The sequence below is a fragment of the Ammodytes marinus genome, assembly GCF_949987685.1.
Source record: "Ammodytes marinus genome assembly, chromosome: 12".
Taxonomy (NCBI): domain Eukaryota; kingdom Metazoa; phylum Chordata; class Actinopteri; order Uranoscopiformes; family Ammodytidae; genus Ammodytes; species Ammodytes marinus.
In genome coordinates, this window is record NC_137216.1 from 6,831,213 (window position 1) to 6,851,768 (window position 20,556).

At 41.2% G+C, this 20,556-nt stretch overlaps 1 protein-coding gene across 2 annotated transcripts in view; it reads left to right on the forward strand.

Moving 5' to 3' along the window:
* Positions 1-11,619: 11,619 nt before the first annotated feature.
* The window catches only part of tmeff2a (transmembrane protein with EGF-like and two follistatin-like domains 2a), a 103,856-nt gene continuing 94,919 nt past the window's right edge, over positions 11,620-20,556 (forward strand). For both annotated transcript variants that reach the window (XM_080038103.1, XM_080038104.1), the window contains exon 1: positions 11,620-12,414. In XM_080038103.1, the coding sequence (XP_079894229.1) occupies positions 12,213-12,414 (202 nt within the window). In that variant the 5' untranslated portion in view covers positions 11,620-12,212. The remainder of the gene's footprint in view (positions 12,415-20,556) is intronic.

Consider the following 20,556-nt stretch of genomic DNA (forward strand, 5'->3'; position numbering starts at 1 on the left):
AAACTATATAGCAACAAGGGGGCGCCCTTAGCTCAGTTGGTAGGGCATCCCCCCCACCCCGGGCCGGGCCCAGCAGCAGACCTGGGTTCGATTCCTGCCCGCGGTCGTTCTCTGCATGTCACTCCCCTCTCTGCCCCATTTCACCTCTGTCTCTCTGCACTATCAATAAAGCATAAAAATGCCCAAAAAATATCTTAAAATATATATATATATATATAGGGAAGAGTGGCCTAAGTTGTGCAACTTTTCACTCAAAGTGACTTTAAAGTAAGGCCTTGACAGTAAAGTCTCCAACTCAAATATGTACATATATTTCAGGGTGTTGTGCATCCCTGGCAATAAAAACTTTGGATATGGAATAAACTGTTGAAGAAATATAGCTTTCGGAGAAAAAGTTGTCTTGATGCACAACTTGCCCCCGGTGTGGTGTAAGTTGTGCGGTTGGAGAGAATACCATGGGGTGAATTGTGCCATTGATATATATCTCATAAACTGTAATGCAAGACAAATCCATTAGACAATCACTTATTGAAGGTGTATTTAAAGTAAATAAAGTAAATAGTTGACAAAGATTGAAGGACAATTTTCTTAAACAAGGCCTAGCAGATCTAATGGTTTTACCTGCAAAGCTCACAATGACAAAGTCACCATCATCATCTTTCTGGCCATCTGAACTCTCATCAGTGGTGTCGTTAAGTGGAATTGAGATGTCACTCTCTTCTGAGCTACTGTAGACAATCACTTTCTTTTGGTGACCAGCGTATACAGCCATGCCACTGGCACAACTCTCAGAAATGTACTTTGCACTAGTTGCTCCGTGCTTGTGGAACCAACTGCCACCTGACAAATGTGATTCCCTCTACATTTCTGCCTTTAAATCAAGGCTCAAAACCCATATGTACACCCTGGTGTTTCCTCCCCATTAACTATCTTACCTCTGCACTACTATCTGTGTTTATGTGGATGTATGGGCTTTACGTCTTTTATTTTGGTTATTGTTATTTTACCTTCATTGTTTACCTACTGAATGCACTATGTACAGCACTTTGGACAGTGCAAACTGTCATAAATGTGCTTTTATAAATACATTTTACTTACTTACTTACTTACTTACTTACTTACTTATAACTCACCCAGGCACAAATCACCCCAATCCCAGAAATTTGGATAATAAGCATGATGCAGCAATTTAGGGCTTATATATATATATATAAGCCATTGCTTTCTGAAGGATACACACAAAGGATTACTCCAGATTGAACTTCAGGTACCAGATAAATGCCGCCATTTTTCTTTCACTGCCAACAGGTGTTTAACTATATACTTCCTGTTTGCTATATATATATATATCTGGAGTAATCCTTTGTGTGTATCCTTCAGAAAGCAATGGCTGTAAGCATTTAATTTTCTTTACATGTTTAACAGTTCATATTGATGAATACTTGTGGAAATTGCATTGAGTGTGTATGTTTTAAACAGTATAATTTGTCATAGCCTGTGAGTGTATGTTAGCGTCATAGAAGAGTAGCTTACTTACCTTACTTTACACTTGATATACCTACCCGTTACATGCTATGCATACAGTGCAATGTTAAAACCCATTCATACTTACCTGTTATTTGGATAGCAGTCTATTCAGTTATCTTCTTATTTTCTTTCTCAGTTTCAAGGATTCATCTGTGCCTTCATGACTTACCTTCTGAACTATACAGTAAGTCAATAAAGAAGCAAGCACGCTCACTTCCTGGCTCTTTTGAAAAGGAGTTTGGATGGCTGTTTACTTATGTCAACGCTTTGGATTTTAAAGATTGTTTGCATTTGTTTTAATTGAATGCCTTATGTTGTCACTCTTTGAATGTGTGATTACTGTCCTAAAATTATTCATTCAGGCTTCCATTTACATTCCTGGCCATCTTCCATTTCCGGTATTATCATATTCCTAAAGGCACGAGAACAAAAGGCTATTAATGTCAAAACCTTTAGGATATCCACATTTCCCAGTCAAAGTCAAAATCAACATTTCAAACAGATTTGCTTAGCCATTTGGAGAAAGCACTTACAAGTTGTGAGCATTGGTATATCATCACCTATTAAGTACATATTTGGAAACAATGGCTTATTAACCGAACCAGCAATTGCACAGTAACAATATTTTGGAGTTAAACTAATGTCCCGTGATCACTTTTCTTATAGCTATAGCTACATCTAAATAGGCCAACCAGCTTCTGAGCAAAATGTGTCCACTGCTTGGTGCTGGGCTGATAGTTTCAAGTGGGGTTTTATTGATACAGTACTAATTAATGAATGTATTTGCCAAGTAACAAAATATTGATATTGAATTGAGTATTAGTAAAGTGCCCATTGACAATGTGTTCCTACAATATCAACTTGTAGAAACACATTTTTAATGTTAACGATTTGGATCTTATAACACTGGGCTAGGTTAAGGAAAGATTGTTGTCTTGGTAAACCTTCATATTGAAAAGTAAAGCGTCTTTAAGCTGGAGAAAAGGCTTGTTTATTTTAGGATATTGCCCTAACCTAAGGTATCAGTCCTTATTGTATGCCCACCCCCCATCCAGACCACCGACTTGCGTGAGGTACATAAAAGCTCTTGTATAGAAAGAATGATTCCAGGGAACACGATCCAGGCAGCAACTAGGTTCCCTTTAAAACATAATCGTGAAAAACAATTTTTTTTTGTAACTTTATGTCATTTCTAGCAGACAGGTTTTTGGAAACCATGAGTTTCTAATAGCATAGGTTACCAGATTTGTACATAAACCCGCAAAATACACACATAAATTGTATGCTGGCAAATTGCCATTGAAGGCAATTTCGTCAAAAGAGTTTGTTCTACTCGTTTCTTGGGGGTAATTGTCGATGAAAAATGTTGTTGGAAAGAACAAATTGAATATGTGTCCAAAAAAATCTCAAAATCAGTGGGAATCATCAGAAAAATCAGCCAATTTCTAAATAGATCCTGTTTATTAATATTATATTATAGCCTAGTTTATCCATATCTCAGTTATTGTAATATTGTATGGGCTAGTACCTATCCCACACATTTACAAAAACTCCACATAATTCAAAAACGATTCATTAGAACAGCTACAAATTCGAAGCCCAGAGATCCATCCTTTCCTTTATTCTTTAAACTTAAAATACTAACCGTTTATAATATAAATATCTTGCAAACATGTATTTTTGTCTATAAAGTCAAATTTCAAGGTCATACTCTACCAGAACACTTCCAATTATATTTCCCGAGCAATGTGAAATCTCACTCTATGTTAACCAGACAAAGAGACATGCTGCACGTTCCTTTTTCTCATACCACCAGAGGACAGAACCTTGTGAAGTGCAGAGGTGTTTCGCTATGGAATCGTTATTCGCACCTGGTGTTCAGCTCATCCTCTTTGCCTGTATACAGGAAGAAGTTAAAAGAACAATTGCTGGAGGGATAGTGCAGTCGAGTGGCTATTGAATGTTTGTCTTATTTTTGTTTGTTGTTTTTTTTTTCTTTTTTCTTTTGAGTTTTCTTTTCTTTTTATTTAGATGCAGTTTATTCGTTTGTGATCGTTTGTGGATCTTGATGTTTTTTGTTTTTGTTTTGTTTGCTTGGTTTTGATAATTGTTTTCTTTTTATATATATATATTTTTTTTTGTTTTTTTATATATTTTTTTTTTGTTTATATGTAACCTGGTGAGGTCACTCGATAAGCCCATTCGGGTTTCTGACCTCTCCAGCACATACTCTTTTAATCTTTACATGTGTTAATGTAATTGTTGAGTGTGTTGAGTGTGTGCAAATAAATAAATACCTAAATACCTAAAAATGTACAGAACAGGGTCTTTTAAAAAAAAATCCATTACGGAAAGTAATCATGTAATTACATGTTGGTGCTGTTATTGTTGGATAAGAGCCTCATACAACTGCCTACGTCTCAGATGAGAGCGAGTTTCTTTGCAAATGTGTGGCCGGTGAGGGCATGAGGAAAATAATGACTGAGCAGGTTGAAAGCAAATTACAATAAACGGGATGATTATGATGAATAATGAAGCTTGAGACGATGATGATGATGATGATGATGGTGGTGAGGTAAATGATGACAATGCCTGGAACAGAAGGTCTGCACATGGAGGCCTAATCTCTCTCTCAAGAACTTAAAAATTGGTAATCACAGTTGTAAAGTACAGCAGCTGCACACTCTGAGAAAAGCTCACACGTTGGAGTCATGACTCCAATCAGTGTGTGCTGGGAGGAGAAGTCGAAAGATGATTTGACAAGTGCTTGGCTCACCAGTTATAACACACGCACACACAAACACAAGAACACACACACACACACACACACACACATACATTCCTACATTGCCAACAGTGGACTATGAATCTAAAGTGACCAAGTGTGGACCTCTATTTCTGGAGATTTTAAAATATACAAAAAGACAATAGAAAATGTACTTTTAATGCATTTTTTCATAATATTTCTTTAGATGTGCATGCTGGGAGAAAAGTCAAAAGACGATTTGAAGTGTTTGGCTCAACCAGTTATATCTGTACACCTCCCCTGTAAACCTCCTCCATCGATTTCGATGATGACGTCCACTTTTAACCATCTGCACACACACACACACACACACACACACACACGCACACACACACACACACACACACACACACACACACACACACACACACACACACACACACACACACACACAATTACAAATGCTTCCAAGAGCCCGAGCCCAGTATCATGTTTTGATAATGTATCTTGGCAATCACAGTAACATGCTGACACACTTATATACCATTCTCTACACGCACTCTAACCTTTCAACTTTTGGCATGAGTAATATACACCAGCGAATATTTCCCATGGCACTGACAGCCCCTAGATTTACACAAGTAATTGATGATTTATTAATACATTAGAGTGATTATAAGGTAAAAAAAAATCAATCATCAGATATCTGATAGGGCGTTGAGTGTTATTCCCGAATGCTCTCTCAGGAGATGGTGTACATTTCAGCAGGTCAGAAATGTAATTAGCCTTTAGCCTAGAGCTAGGCTGCGTTTAGGCCCACCTTCTCCTCCTTCCCTTCCTCCCCTCACAGCGTCTGCATGGGCGTCACTGATAGCACACCAGGTATTCAGTCAGACTGAGGCTCAGATAAAGAAGTCACAGATCGAAGAGGAAATTACTGTTAAGCTGCAGTGCACCGTTTCATTCTCTCACAGCTGGAGCTACTATATTCTGCAGCTAAACCTCAACAGTCTCTTTTAGGACGGATCAAAAGAAAACTCCATTTGTATCATTCTGTTCTCCGCTGACCTTTACACACTTGTGTTTTTGTTAGCAGAGTTGTGTGGGACAGCAGAGAACCACCGTCTTTCACAGGAAGCCAAAGCGTATCTAAAACCTATAGATTGGTTGTTCATTTTACACCCTGCAAGCATGTGGGTGGCGCTTTGATTCGCCCACACAGACAAGACCAAGTTCTCTTGACCTTGACTCCTAAAGAAATGTTAATGTGAAGACGATATAGAACTTTAAAAAGAGCGTTCAAAGCCAATGCCTGTCATGATGCACATACAGTAGATACTGTATATTCAGACAATATGACCACGAGTTAGATTAGCGATCAATGTATTCTACATTTGGCAAAAATGAATGAATTAAACCATCTTACTGCAAGCTTTCAATTATAAGCAGCTGTTTAAAATGATGAAATAATTAGTCTGAGGACATTTTGCATTGTCAAACAAAGGTTACATAAATACAGTTGCGTCTGTTGAAAGAAAAAAACATTTGATGAATTCATTTATTTAGGTAAACAATATGCTTATTATCAACATTTCAACATGTGAAATGAAAAAAGTATCTAAATTCCTTAAGTATCCGAACTGGAACAATGAAGGGCTGCACATTGGACATCTTCCATGGTGAATCTGAACTCAGAGGCAGCCAGCCAAGGCTAACTAAATGTTCTGTTGTTGCCTGCAGGATAAAGCAAGATTCACTATACACCTGAAGAATAGACCGAACACTGTGCATGGCTCGGATGCAAACCTGGAATGTTCCATTTCAAATGCCAATCACTTTTTACCAAATGTCTGATGTTTTTATCCCATGCTAGCCTGGTTTCATAGTTTTTTTTCTTTTCAGGAAAAGCTTGCATGCAACCAATGTATTCATCACTCAAGGTGTGCTTTGTTGTCATGTCAGAAGAAAGGGAGCCGATTGTCTGCAAAGGTAGCCTAAGGAAGACGGATGGTTTAGCTTCCAGCTAGTAGCAAACCACTAAACATGAGCCACGATGATACAGTGTGTGCGACAAATTGGTATTTGGTCAACAGTCAGTTCGCTTGGAAAGCATTCTCAAAACTACTACAATACAGACGCAACCTAATGCTGTTGGGACAAAGCTACTTCGCTAGCCAGAGGCTAACACCATTGTTGCCACCAATGTTGTTATTAACCCATTTATCATCACTGTAGCTATAGGTTGGTATCTGTCTTTCTTGAATTAACAATGCTCTTGTAACAAAGCAAACCTAAAAGAGCAGCAAGAGCCATGGAAATGCAAAAAACGTTTTTCATGGGAACTAGGAGAATGACTTTTAAATGATTTATCACTAAACATTTACACAAATCGACAAACAATAATCATTTGTTTTCCTTTTTGAGAACTTTCAAAAGATTTACTTCACATTTAGATGGACACCAAGCTATATACACTAAAGACCAGGTCATCAGCAAAATATACAAGAGTTGCTTAAGGTTAATACAAATGTGTTCTGTTTTTAGATTGAGATCAAACCCCAACCTCAGCGATTTTTACCAGCATCCAATAAGGAAGTGACACACATTGTAGTACCTTCCGGTGGCCACTGGGGGTGGTACCAAGACTGAGCCATTTTTCTTTGACTCACTTGTTAAACAGGCCGTTTTCACAGTCTTATTAAACCTATTTACAGCCTGGTCCAAAAACACATTCTAGTCTGTATGTTTAGGTCATATCTCCATGACAACACTGAGGGGGGTGGCTAGTTTTTATTCTTTTGGAGGTTAAAATGTATTGGCGCGATCTCTTGAGTGACAGCTCTACGCCCGTTGTCCCTCACTTTGCCTCGGAGGTATACAGTCAGCTCAATGCGCGTATCTCCCTCCCCCCGACGAGACGTCGATTCCCTTTTTCGGCAAGAGGAGTGAGACAGAGTAAAAATCTCACAAGATGGCGACGCGCATAAACCAGGATTATTGGATGCCGTGTGAATAACTGAGGTCAGCCCGGATGCTACATCCATTTTAATATACTATCTATGACTGAGATACATGGATATACAGTACCTAACATTGTTTGCTTTACCAGTGAAACAAAACGTCACGTTCACTTCAACATTTTTAGATAGGTTTATTTTAGCATTATATTATTTCTTGTTCTGTGATTATTGTTAATGGTCTGTTACTCCTGTGCATACAAGTAACCTAATTGGGGGCAAACATCATTTGACTGGTTGCCCTTGTCTTAGTGGCTAACCACCGTGCTCCAACAAAACAAATCCTATGTTGCCTGGAAAATATTTGTAATTTTTTAATTAATTATAATTTAATATTTGCAAAGCTTTCTCTGAGCCTACGATTGGTTGCTTTCCTGTGTGACTGTGTCTGTGGTATAGTATGTGCCAACGGGCCAGATGCCGTCACAGTGGTCCAAATCTTTTGAGTCCGACTGGAGACTCTTCAAAGATTCTTCTTTTTTTTTTCGCTTTTGGACTCACCCTCAGGGCCTCGCCCGGTATCTAAGCACTAGACTGCTGCTTCGTTTAAGTTCCTTGCCAGTAAAATACAACCCTGCAAAGTGAACCCAGTCCTGTTTAAATTCTGCTTCTCCCCTTATAAATCACTGGCCACTGCACATGCGAGCACAATCCTTTCCCAGTGCTTTTATTGGTTAGCGAGGGGATGAGCTGGGAATGAAAAATACCCATGGACCTTTGACTCAAACGTTCGCATGGCCTTGTGTTAAATAAAGTGTATTGAAAGCAGCTGAGTTATGACCATGGGCTGCTGCGCTCCGATCATGACCCATGGTCCACGTGATAGCTCTCTCAACCTCCAAACAGTCTGGGGCCCCTTCTCTACTGGGCAAGTCTACAGTCTCACAACCCCGAACCGTTGAAATGTTTTATATGTATTTGATATGCAATGTGTTTCATTAAATACAATGGCCAGTCTAGCCCTCTTGGCAAGTATAGCTTTTAGTATAGTCTCATTTGGAGCATTCTCAGTGGACGTAAGGTTTGGCAACAGTGTTACAGGTGTCCCCGATGTAAGAGAGGAATACACGCCTCTCCGCCACAGCTGTGCGACTGGCACACACTTCATGTGAAGGACTCATATAGCATAATTCAGCTCCTATTTCACGCAGAAGATTATACACATTAAGTAGTAGTAGAGTGGCAACCAGTACAGTGTGCCCAAATGCTTCAGTGGACAAATGAAGACCGCTGGAGGCAAAATAGAGAAGCCAAGCTTTGAATGCAAAATTAGCGCAAGTACAGAAACATCCTTAGGTTGCATCACCACTGGTCTGCAGCTAAGGCCTCCTCTCTCTTCATCTCCCTCACCATAGTTTGAGGCTCACACTCTCTCAATTCATTCAACTTCTGTAGCTGTCCTCCCTCTGATTCTGCCTTGACACATTCACAAAGGCTTTGACCTTCAGATCATTTTAAACAATCTATTTATTTGGTACATGCTTTTATCCAAAGCAAATACAATTTCCTGCCACAAACAAGCCCACCACCTGCAACTTAGTGTCTTGCTCAAGGACACTTTGGCGAGTAAACAGGAGTAGCGGGTGCTTAGAATCGTATTTTTTTTTCATGTGCACTAAATGACTACCCACAAACACACATCATGCACTCAGTGTAAACATACGCAATGATGATGCCACAAGCCATGTCACAGTAAGCCTGTGGGATGTATAGTAAAGGAGCACATTATTCACCACTGGCAGAAAATCTGATTGAACTCATTGTGCCAAAATGGATTAATTTGTATGTCCCAAAATGATTAGCCAAAAAATAAACAGAGTCAAAATGTGAACGCAACATTAAATAAAAATTGTTGGCCAATGTGGTAGAAATACACTCTACTGCCTAGTGCATACTTACAATACTGCTGCTATAATCAGTATCTTTACACATGCATTAATCGCCCAAAATGGCCGTGTGTGTATGTCAAATGGGGTCACTGGCACTGACATACAACTATATCCTGACTCTGCAGCTCCCCTCAGCTTTACGGTGCATTTTAGCTTATTTTCACCCATTTGTGTTTTACGACCCGCAACTCCACTGTTGGTGGATCGCTTTATAACTGCTCTCATCAGCATCATTTTCAGTTGCAGGAGATAACTGTCTCCATCAAAGATATACTCTAAGAATCCCACTGTATAACGCTGTAGACTTTCTGCTCAGCACCAAACAGCAGACAGACAAAGGTTGGGGACTAGTGATTAAAAAAGACAGGTAATTCCCTCAGGACTGTACCAAGACTTACATAAAGTATATATCTGCTGGATGTTTGAGTAAGCCACTTTTTGCTAATGAGTTTTGCAATATCAACCCTAATGGGGGATAATGTAGCAGTGTTGTGTTTACAGTTTGTTTCTGACGCTCCCGAATGGTCAAAGAAATCCGTTAATGCAAGATAAAACATCCAGGACACACACACAGCAACATTGGCGTTCATTCGGTGCATTCTTTCCACCAGGAGTTTCACTGCTGAGCTTTCATGGTTTCAATAAATACCTGGGAACACACATCCGCATCTTGTGCTGCTTGATGCTACAGTGCTTTTAAAGAAAATATCAAAAGGACAGGGGGAAAAAAGGTCAAATAAAAAAGGGAAACAGACAGGCAATATACCTTAATCCCTAAGTATGTAGGACACTAGAACCTTTCATATAATGGATAGCAAATGGAATGATTTCAATCCAACATACCTGTATTTCGCAGCAATAATGTGACCTACATGTTGTATTACTGTATTAGCTGTGTGCATTCATAGAGCATGCATGTACTGCATATAAGTCTTGTTCCATATTGCATTGTGCTGCTTGATGCCTGACTGTCACTCTGTGCTGTTTGGTCGCCAGGCAGGTAGAGTGAAATGGGTTTGCATCGTCGCACACTCACACATATAAAGTGAAAGCACGGGGCCGTGAAAACCAAAACCAATGAGCCCAAATGTGGCGTAAAACCTCTGTAGACCTGCACGATTGACTGACCGACTTACAGCTAACTCCTGCACTGCAAGCAATTCCATTTCACATGACAGTCAGTTGTATTCAGCGACAGTAGCGGAAATGATCAGTTAGGTGTAACCAAATAAGACTTACAAGAGGCTTGCGCTCACTTTATGAATATCCTACTGTACAAACACACTAAGATATCCCTGCTGTGGTGGTCTGTACAGGCTCGAAAATAGATGCATTTATGTCATTATTGATGGGGTGAAATGTGCTTGAATGCCTGGTCATTAGCGGCAATATATCATGTATGTGGCTGGTGCATCTCTGTGCCCTATCTATGTGTGTGTCCATATGAGACATGTCGTTAGCTGACACAGATGATGCATATATTATTCCCATGTAAGGATATTTGATAAAGCGACAGAAAAACAAGCAATATAAATGGCTTGGTTGTGTTAAGGGGGTAACTGCAGCTTTGCTTCCTCACTATCATGAGGTCAAGTGTCTTGATAGCTGTGACAGGCCTTAACAGCAAGCCCTTTGTTTCTATCTGGATAAGGGCTTTCCCGTGCACATGGCTTCTGATTTGCTCCGTTCAAAGGGGCTGAGTGTTCTCAACTTGATGTTGTGACTTGACCTCTTTTAACGGCGGCAGATGCACAGCGTTATTATCTTTCTTTCAGTGGGTTCATCGTGGACCTCAAGCCCTGTCAATTACTAGCCACATCCTGCCCCCATGTGACAGCACGCAGCGGCGGGGTTATGTCCAAAAACTATGAATAATAATATTGAGGTCTCGTCGGATTTGCCCCGGAGGCAGGGACCCAGGAATATAGCGTCGATGTAGTTTTCAAAGCGGGAGCAATTATCCCAGGGCCAGGGCTGGACAAATCGTTTCCTGTAGACTTTTTTTAAAATGCTCTCGGACAATTATAAAGGCAGTGTATCCTCGATCCTGCCCTATATGTACTGCTGCCTATATCTGGTGGCGTGGCCCTCATCAGCTGATAGGACTGGGGGGGGCCTGGAGCACCCTGCATTTTCTTTTCTTTATCTCCTTCTCCTTTTTTAAAAAATCTCTATCTAGTCTTGCCTACTCCACCAAGATATTCCAATTATTACAGAGGAGCGCCCCCCTCCCCCCCCCACCCCTCTCACTCCCTACCCCAAGCAGCCCCCACCTCTCTGGCATCACACTCCACGTGATCATAACCAAGGTAGGAACCAGCTGCTGGTGAGAGAGAGCGAGAGAGAGAGAGAGAGAGAGAGAGCGAGCGAGAGAGAGACAGACAGACCAACTCGCTGCGCCTCTGAACGCAGCGCACATAGGATACAGAGTAAACGGGAGGACCGCTCCGCTCTGTGTGCCGGAGAGCTGCTCTTTGCGCCCGCGTGGATACTATTACACAACTCGCATTTCGTCTCCAAACACAGACCTTTGGATACTCCAGCTACTACCATCTCTTCTTTGTATATTTTTTTTGTTTACACTTTCGTACCCTCCTATTTTAAAAACCCCTGTTTTTGTTTCTTTGCCACCCCCCCCCCCCCCCCCCCCCCTATCGTTGAGCATCATCCTCCCTCTTATTGCAAGTATTCTCGCTTAACTTTTCCACCCGACTCCATCCCAACACACACAACCTAGCTCCTCCATCGCTTTTACCGCGACCCCACGACAGTCCACTACCACCACCACCCCATACCTGAGTCCCTCCTCTTCTTGCAGCCGCAGCAGCCTTCCCTCTCCTCTGGATCGGGCGGAACCAAAACCATTTATCGGTCCAGGTTGTTGTTGTTTTCTTTACACTGCTACATGGGGCGCACGATCTCGCCGCTCGGAAAATGGTCCGCCGACGTCGGTCTCTACTAAGCAGCGACCCGCGGAACCTGCTGGTGCTGGTGGGATCGTTGGAGTTGACGGTGCTCTAGTGAAATTATACTATGGCTTTCTCCGGGGCTGCGCATGCGGCACTACCGCTCGAGGAGCCCCGGCGGCTGCGCCAGTGGAGCGGCAGGGCGGCGGGGGTCTGCTGGCTCCGGATCACCATAGTCTCCTTCCTCGCCACTTTACCTGTGGAGCAGCTGCGCGCCTTCCCGTCCTCCCTCAGCGACTGCCAGACGCCGACCGGCTGGAACTGCTCCGGTGAGAGTCACACTCACAGCATGATCAAGATACAGCCTCGTTTAGCGCTCTGCTTTGCGCTTTATCTAGAGATGTGTGCACCCACTGTCCAAGTTATAGCAAATAGGAGTAGTAGCAACCAGTCCAGGGCTATAAGGGCAAAGCTATTGGAGGACCGAATCAAAGTGTGAGCTCATATGACAGAATGAATTGTGGCTTAGTGTGTGCGTGTGTCCTGTGATGTCTGGGGTCTGGGTTCGGTGTGTCGGTGTGTCGGTGCTGCAGATCATATAGGCTAGACACTGCAAAGCCCCGTGATGTGGAGGAGAGCAGGAGTTTTTGGGTTCGCTTGATGCGCATTTAAGGCTTAATGTTGATTTGAGTGCGCGCACCACTGCAAGGCAATGCATAGGAGATCATGTCACAATAATCACTTGGCAGGCCAAGGGATCGATGGTTTCGATCCGAGACAAAGTAACAACTGCAACAGTGAGGAGGATCATTTGAACGGGAATTGGAGCTTAGGGTGATTGTAGCCAGACATATTTATAAAGCGGTGTGCGCCGAGACAATAATATTATAAACCCTGTTAGAATGAGGCTGCAGAAACTTGGGTTAAGTTAAAAAAAAGGGGGATTTCGTTTTTGCATTGTGCAACTTGAATATTCTTGTCATATTCTGGGTTTCCTATGATTACCCTATGACTCAGTTTAAGCAGTTGGCTTTAATGAATTGCTTTTAAAATCGCACCGATAGCCTACATTATATATCTGGTTGTATCGGCTTGTTTGGCATCCACGTGGTTCAATCAAGCGCTTCTTTAAATTTAAATGTAGTCGTTAATTGTACATGTCACCGATGTGTGAACTTGTATTTCTCCCCTCGGTGGCCAAAGCGATAAAAAAAAATAAGGAGCGGACCGGGCAGCAGAGCACACAGCCTCGCCTACCTTTTGTAAATCAACCGACTGTGCCGCCATATATTTCCCCTGTCGCCTGTCCAAGTCTGAACCCTTAAAATAGCTCAAAGCCCCGGCTAAGCACGCGCACGGACAGCAGCAGTATGGATATAATAGCTCGTAAGAGCCACACACATCGAACACCAGGACCAGTCATCCTGTTGTTGGATTTCTTGCAAATTAAACAAATAATATATATTTTGAAAGTGTTGAACAGGGAGAAAAAAAAACAGATTTGTGTATGATTCATTAACACAATCAAAATCCACTGTCAGAAAATTGGGGGGGAGGGGGGGGGGGGGGTTATTTTCCATATCCAAGCTTGATTACGAAAATTGGCTAATTAGGACAGGCTTTATTTAGAACCCAAAGTAGTCCAAATGAGCCAGTTGATTAAATGATCATGTTGGCTCGAAGCTTGTTGTCTAATTTGAATCATCTTTGGTTTTTGGATTCTTTGACAAAGATTCGCTCGTAATGACGGATAATGGAACACATCCAAATACACACTCGCCTGCTTACCAAACTTCCACATATGCATTTCACCGAAGGCTTTTATCCAACACGCCTTGAGAAGGCTTAAGTGCATATACTGAGAATAATGCATGCACACACACACATAAACACACACATACACGTCGTAAACACACACGTAAACACACACACACACACACACACACACACACACAAACACACACAAACACACACACACACACACACACACACACACACACACAAACACACACAAACACACACACACACACACACACACATGCACCAATTAGAACTAATAGAACAGAACAGGTGTCACGTGGTTCCTTGTGAAAAAGCCTTTTCGAAAATAATGAAGAAAACAGACAGTAATTGCACGGGGCTTAATTATCCACTCGTTCTTGCATATCGTGCACTTTTAACAACAACACTAATGTGTCACAGTTTTCAGTGCAGGGAGAATAAGACAGGCTGAAAGACTGTCTGGCAATGAGTTCAGTGTCCCTTAAGTGCTGGGACATTATTATATGCAGAAGTGTGGTGAAAATAGGAACGGGGCACCGGTTTTTACCAGCACTGCTTTTGAAAGAGTAGGCTACTGAATGAGGTTCAGTTCCATTGAATAAAATAGAGACAGGGTTTGACAAAGATTGTCATTCTGCTTGCTTTGCATCTGCAGACGGCCGTGAACAACTGCCATTGAAAGCTCCACTGAGGCAGAACAGAGGATCCCAGAAAAAGATCCATCCTGACATAAAGTTAATGGTTGTTCTCTTGTGAGCGCAGGGATGGACTTGGTCTCCAGATGCCTTGTTGTTGGGATAAATGAAATATGCAAAGCTGATGAGCGAGGCAGGATTTGTAAAAATCTTGCAAGTGCATTCATCCCCAACCCTTGACACGCTGTCTGTTTCACAAATTAGCCAGATACAGTATATTGGTGCCGTGTTTGTGTGAGAGCCTGTCATAGACAGCTAGATAGAGTGTCAAAGTGAAATTTCACAAGACTTTGAAAGCGATGACTGAACTGTGAAAATGTTTTGTCACCATGAAGGGAGTGGCACATTTTCACAATTTCGTAGTATCATTTTGACATGAACAATACTGTCATTATTGTGACATTCTGAAATGTAAGGGTTAAGATGATTCAAATAACCCACAGCGACTATAAACTGCCATTTGATTATTTTCATGGCCACTTGGGGGCAACAGAAACAAGCCGTAAACAGGACACTGACATCAGAACATTAGCTATGTCCGCTTATCCCTCTAAGGCGGCAGCAGACACCAATCCCTTCTGACACTGGGCTATAGGCGGGGGACACTCTGGACAGGTTGCCAGTCAGTCACTCCGCTGACAAATAGACAGTCATTCACGCTCACATTCACACCTGCAGGCATTTGAGATTTGCCATTTCACTTAACCTGCATGTCTATCTACTGTGGGAGGAATAAGCTGGAACACCCAGAGAGAATCCCAGGTAGCCGAATGGACAAACTCCATACAGTAAAGGCCCCAGTTGGCTGGTAGTGCTTACCACTGGACCACCATTGCACCCACAACGCAGACATATTATCAGCTTATAAAGTTTATACAATGATAAAACATTATCGTTAATCATGAATTGGTGTTTATGCCTCACTGGAATAATGTTATTCCAATATAAACTCCCCTTTTGCTCTGTTTGGGTCTCAACCAACTCCTGAGAGAACTGTATCTCCTCAGCTGCCACATCCGCCGCGGATTTTCACTAGCTAGGCACAACACGTGTCAGTTGTTTTGCCATATAGCTTTATCGCTGTAAACTAGCAGCCCACCAGACACAATGCCAATATGAGAGGTAAGACTGAAACGCACTAAAGTAAAACACGGCACAGCTAATGGGGAACAGCAGTTTTGACTTATAATTCCCTTTGGGGTCACCACTACAATCAAAACCTTTCATCATTTGATCCGTTTGTTTTATTCAAATATCACTTAGTGCAGCTTCAAGGCTTTTTTCTAAACCACTTAGAAATGCATTAATTAATAAGCAATGTGCTGGCCGAGGTCATGTTACGACGATGGTATTTTACCTGCATAGAAAAGCTGGTCCCCTAGTAATTACGTTTCTATACAAAATCAACATGAAAATATATTTTAAAAGAAAAAAAAGTAATAGGTTAAGGGTATGGTTCTTTATATTCATCCAGCACAACTGACTGTGTAGTCAACAGTTTGTGTAATTATCACAGAGAAATCAAAGGTTGGCATTTGGCCTGTATTTCTTGGCTTTTATCACTTCAGATAAATGAGCAAAATGGTGTTATCTTTAATCAGTTAACTTGAAGACTTTAGTCCAATAAACAGCTCGAGAATTTCTGCCATTTCATTCATCATTATTATAAACAAGTCGAAGCTTAGATTGTCAATATTCCTCTCTTTGCGGAATGCCTTCAAAAGTAACACCCAGTTCTGATCCGGTGCCTCACAGATTGCTGTATTGTTATGATGGTGATAGGCTACTGTATCAATATCGACCCACTATTTATTTACCCCATGCGACAACATTACATCTCCTGTGGGATGATTTCTATTGCGGGGGCCACAATCCCTTCTTGACTAAAACCCACCCTGCTATTGTTAACTCTGAGAGGCCCATGTGATGTTTTGATAGTCGAAGTGACGGGGATGAGTGCAGAATATGTAAAGCCACCTGTAAATCCCATCAAGTGGAGTGAATTAACCAGTAGTCTGGTGAGAGTTGGGCCATCTGCTTCTAAGATTTGTCAACACGGAGGGTCACAACAACTTTTTCATGCATGCAGGTCCATGCCTTGGAGAGAAAACAGTGGAAGACACTTGTGAGTAATAAGGCAAGTCAGTGGTAGAGAGGTCTAATCAGAGAGAGGATCAAACGTTGATTATTGGTAACTTGGCTGCATTAAAAGAGTTTTAACGAATAGTAAAAGCAAAGGTGCTTAATTTTTTTCTGTGTTGAAACTACTTACCCTGCTCTGACAATGATTTGATGCTGAGCAGTTATTTAGCTTTTTTAGCATGATGAGGCCGGAACTGTAACCCTTCTCCTTGAAAAACATTTGAAAACCTGTTGCAAATCCATTGAGGAAAAAAAAAGAAAAAAGGCCCGAAGCATTACGGAGGTCAAGAAAGGATGTTCACCAATGTGCTTGTTGGGCCTTCATTATTAATTTAGCCTACTTAATTATTGATGGGAACAATGCTTAATACAGGGGGAGGTGTGTGTGTGTGGGGGGGGGGGGGGGGGGGGGGGGGTGGGGGCGCTCCTCGTTCTTCTTAGTGTTGTGAAATTACAGGTAGGAAGGAGGAGGAGGAGATGCATTTGGCTGACAAGCTCTCTCTCTCTTTTAGACACATAAGTGCTTGGCTTGCCATCTTTATCGTTAGCATGCAAAGATTACCTTCTCAATATTTGATGTTTGCCAGCTTGTTTTCGTTAATTATTCAGCTGACTGTAATCTCCTCCTGGAACGGCGGGGCAGGGCCAGGAAGTGTAAGTTTTCCCGGCCTCTGACAGCGAGTCTCTGGCTGCGCGCAGAAAAGGTATCAACCAGCACATTAGCATTGTGTGTGTGTGTGTGTGTGTGTGTGTGTGTGTGTGTGTGTGTGTGTGTGTGTGTGTGTGTGTGTGTGTGTGTGTGTGTGTGTGTGTGTGTGTGTGTGTGTGTGTGTGTGTGTGTGTGTGTGTGTGTGTGTGTGTGTGTGTGTGTGTGTGAGAGGTGCAGAGTTATTTGCAAACTGTGTATTTATCGTTAAAATAAAAAGTTATTTTAGTTACTTGTTGTGTTGTTACTGTATGTTACTGTATCCATTTCTAGTGTCCATTACATGTTAAAGCTGGGGTGGAGGATTTGGGGAGAAAATGGCAGTTGGGATAGAGATTTGAATCCAAATACCTCAACCGCTCCACTTGTTCTCTTTGGTCCCTCCCTGACACGCTCCACACCAACAAAGTCGTGCCAAAGTGAATGGACAGTCCCAACAGCCAATAAGAACAGAGAATCGGAGCCTCGCTCTGATTGGTCAAAGTGTACAGCTCATGTTTACTTTGACCAATCAGAAATCACATAACCCAGCTTTAAATGGAAGCACTCAAATTGATTAATTTTTATTTTATTATGTCAACAGGTTTCACACAACTCTATTAGGTCAGTTAGAAGCAACAATGCTGAGGTTATTTTAATAAATTCACTTATATTGCAGTTACAAAATGATTGTGCATTGAGCCAACTAAATAAAAGTGATTTCTGAACGAGAGATTTAAGATTACCTAAATGTAGTCAATGTTGTTGAATAAACTTAATGCACATAGAAGCTACTTGTTATTTAAGTACTTCTTGTAGGCTACATACATTTTATTTGAAGGAATTGCTGGATTTGTTGCAGATTACCGAAATCTTAGTTCATGAAAATTGTGCTTTGAAAAGGGAATATACTATTGAGCATTTTTTACGATGTGTAATAATAGAAATATGAGAAAATAACAGTTTTTGGAGTCAGTTTCCCTAGTGCATTGTGTTGTCATATTCAGTTGGTCTTTTGTTGCTAGTTGTATTAAGCATTGTACTGTTTTTAACACAAATGATTGTGTTTGTTCAGGCTGTGCAAATCTCAGCCTGTCTGGATGAGTCTACAATAAACGATGCCAGCTTTCATGCCCAGTGCTACATCTGAAACATCTCATTCGTCTCTCTCTCTCTCTCTCTCTCTCTCTCTCTCTCTCTCAAGTCAGTCACTCTTTGTCTTTCTCTCTCTCTCTCTCTCTCTCTCTCTCTCTCCCCCCCCCCCCTTTTGTGCGTTCCCTTGCACATCAAACCATAAATGAGTGTAGTGTTTTGTCTGGACGAGACACAACTTACTCCTTTGTTGCCAGTTAGGCCTGCTACTTCTAGTTTGATACGGCCAGACAAGGGATTGCAAACTTTACAACATTGCGAACTGAAACAGATTTAGGTATCGCTAACTAACATATATAGATATTGTTTGCTATCATGTTAGCTACCGACCGTTATTTAACAAGTTAGATATCGCTATTTAACATTTGAAGTATCATTGGGTTAGATGGTATCGTTAGCTTATGTCTTTGGTATTGTTAGTTAACATGTTGGGTGTCATCACTTTATAAGTAGCTCATTGTTAGAAAGGGCTAGGTACCATGTCAGATATCGATATTTAACATGTTATGTATTGATGGCTAACATGTTAGCTACCGTTAGCTTACCCGTTAGTAGCTAACGATGGTCGAGCCTCACACTACTTAGATTCTCTCTGAAAATGACTGGGTCGCTCTCCCTTATGTGACATCATTTCCAGTTTCACTGCTTCAAGATGGGTAACCTTACGAAATGACAGTAGGGCTAATAGAATGTATTCCTTCGTTTATAACCTGTTAGGTTACTCTACTTTCCTGCAGAGTAATAAAGTAGGCTATATGCCAACATAACAGTTGCCCTTCAAGCACCTGGTTTTGATTCAGGGTCTTAGTCTTATCTGTATTTCATTTTGACACTGCTGCAGCATTTCACACTGTTTTAGATGACTGAAGAAATACTCTGTGACATATCAGGACTTCCTTGATATTGATATTCAGTACTTCCAAGACCTGTTTTCATCAAAAAGAAACAGCTCACAGACAATGACACTGTGTCTCTGTGATTATATTTTTGCACATTGAAAAAAACCTGCTCAGCTTGAAAGATACATCTGTTGTTTAGACATGAGTTTCAGCTCTAGAGATGTAAGTAAGTAAGTAAGTGTTGTTGAAAGGAAAGAGTGTTGCAAAAAAAAACTTTTTCACAGTCTAATGTTAGTTTCCAGATTTGTCTTTCCTTTTACTACACAGGCACCCTTTTAGTTGTCAGACACCCTTTTAGTTGTCAGAATTGAGTTTGCACTCAGAAATGGATGCCAGGTGTTTGAAGAGAGAACACCCACAGTAAATGCTCTACTTTGTTAAATGGTGTTGATATGTCTGCCACAGCCTGAACACTCTACGTGTGTGCAGATCTATTAGGCGTTGTATCTTTACCGTGCTTAGATACATGTAGTAGCTGAGGTAGTAAATGTGGACATGTGGAGCTGTTGAAAAATAAAAACTTAATACATTAATACATCTAAGCTGTGTTTTAGAACCATTTTAATCAACTGCTGATTCACTCTCCAGAATAATATCTGTGACATCCCATTCTCAGGCCTATAACTTAAATGCCTGTTTTAATGCATTGAGAAATTGCATTGTTACAACAAACCTAGTTCATTAAATTTGAATCTCACCCAAGGGGGATAAATGAAATAATCATCTTCTTCTTCTTCCTCCTAATAGTGAGGCTGATGCTTTAAATGTTTGCATTAAGATTGCTGAATTCTATGCCACTGCCACTTAAAAGTATTGGTAAAATGGATTGTAGCAAGCATCACTCGGATAATGAAAACTGAGTTGTACGTCAGGGTGATTATGTGTCATATATTACTGTGCTGAAAAAAAAAACAACAGTTGTTAAGAATATTGCATTCCCAAAGCCCTTAACCGACAAGTCATTGAGATATGTGCTGCATTTCCTTTGAAGCCCAAACCCTGTTGGCACTGATGTTTCTTAGAAGTGATCATCTGAGACATTTACTGTATTATGTTTATATTGCTTTCTTTCAGAGGCTTGACATCCATAACAAAAGCACTGTGACTTTCCTCCTT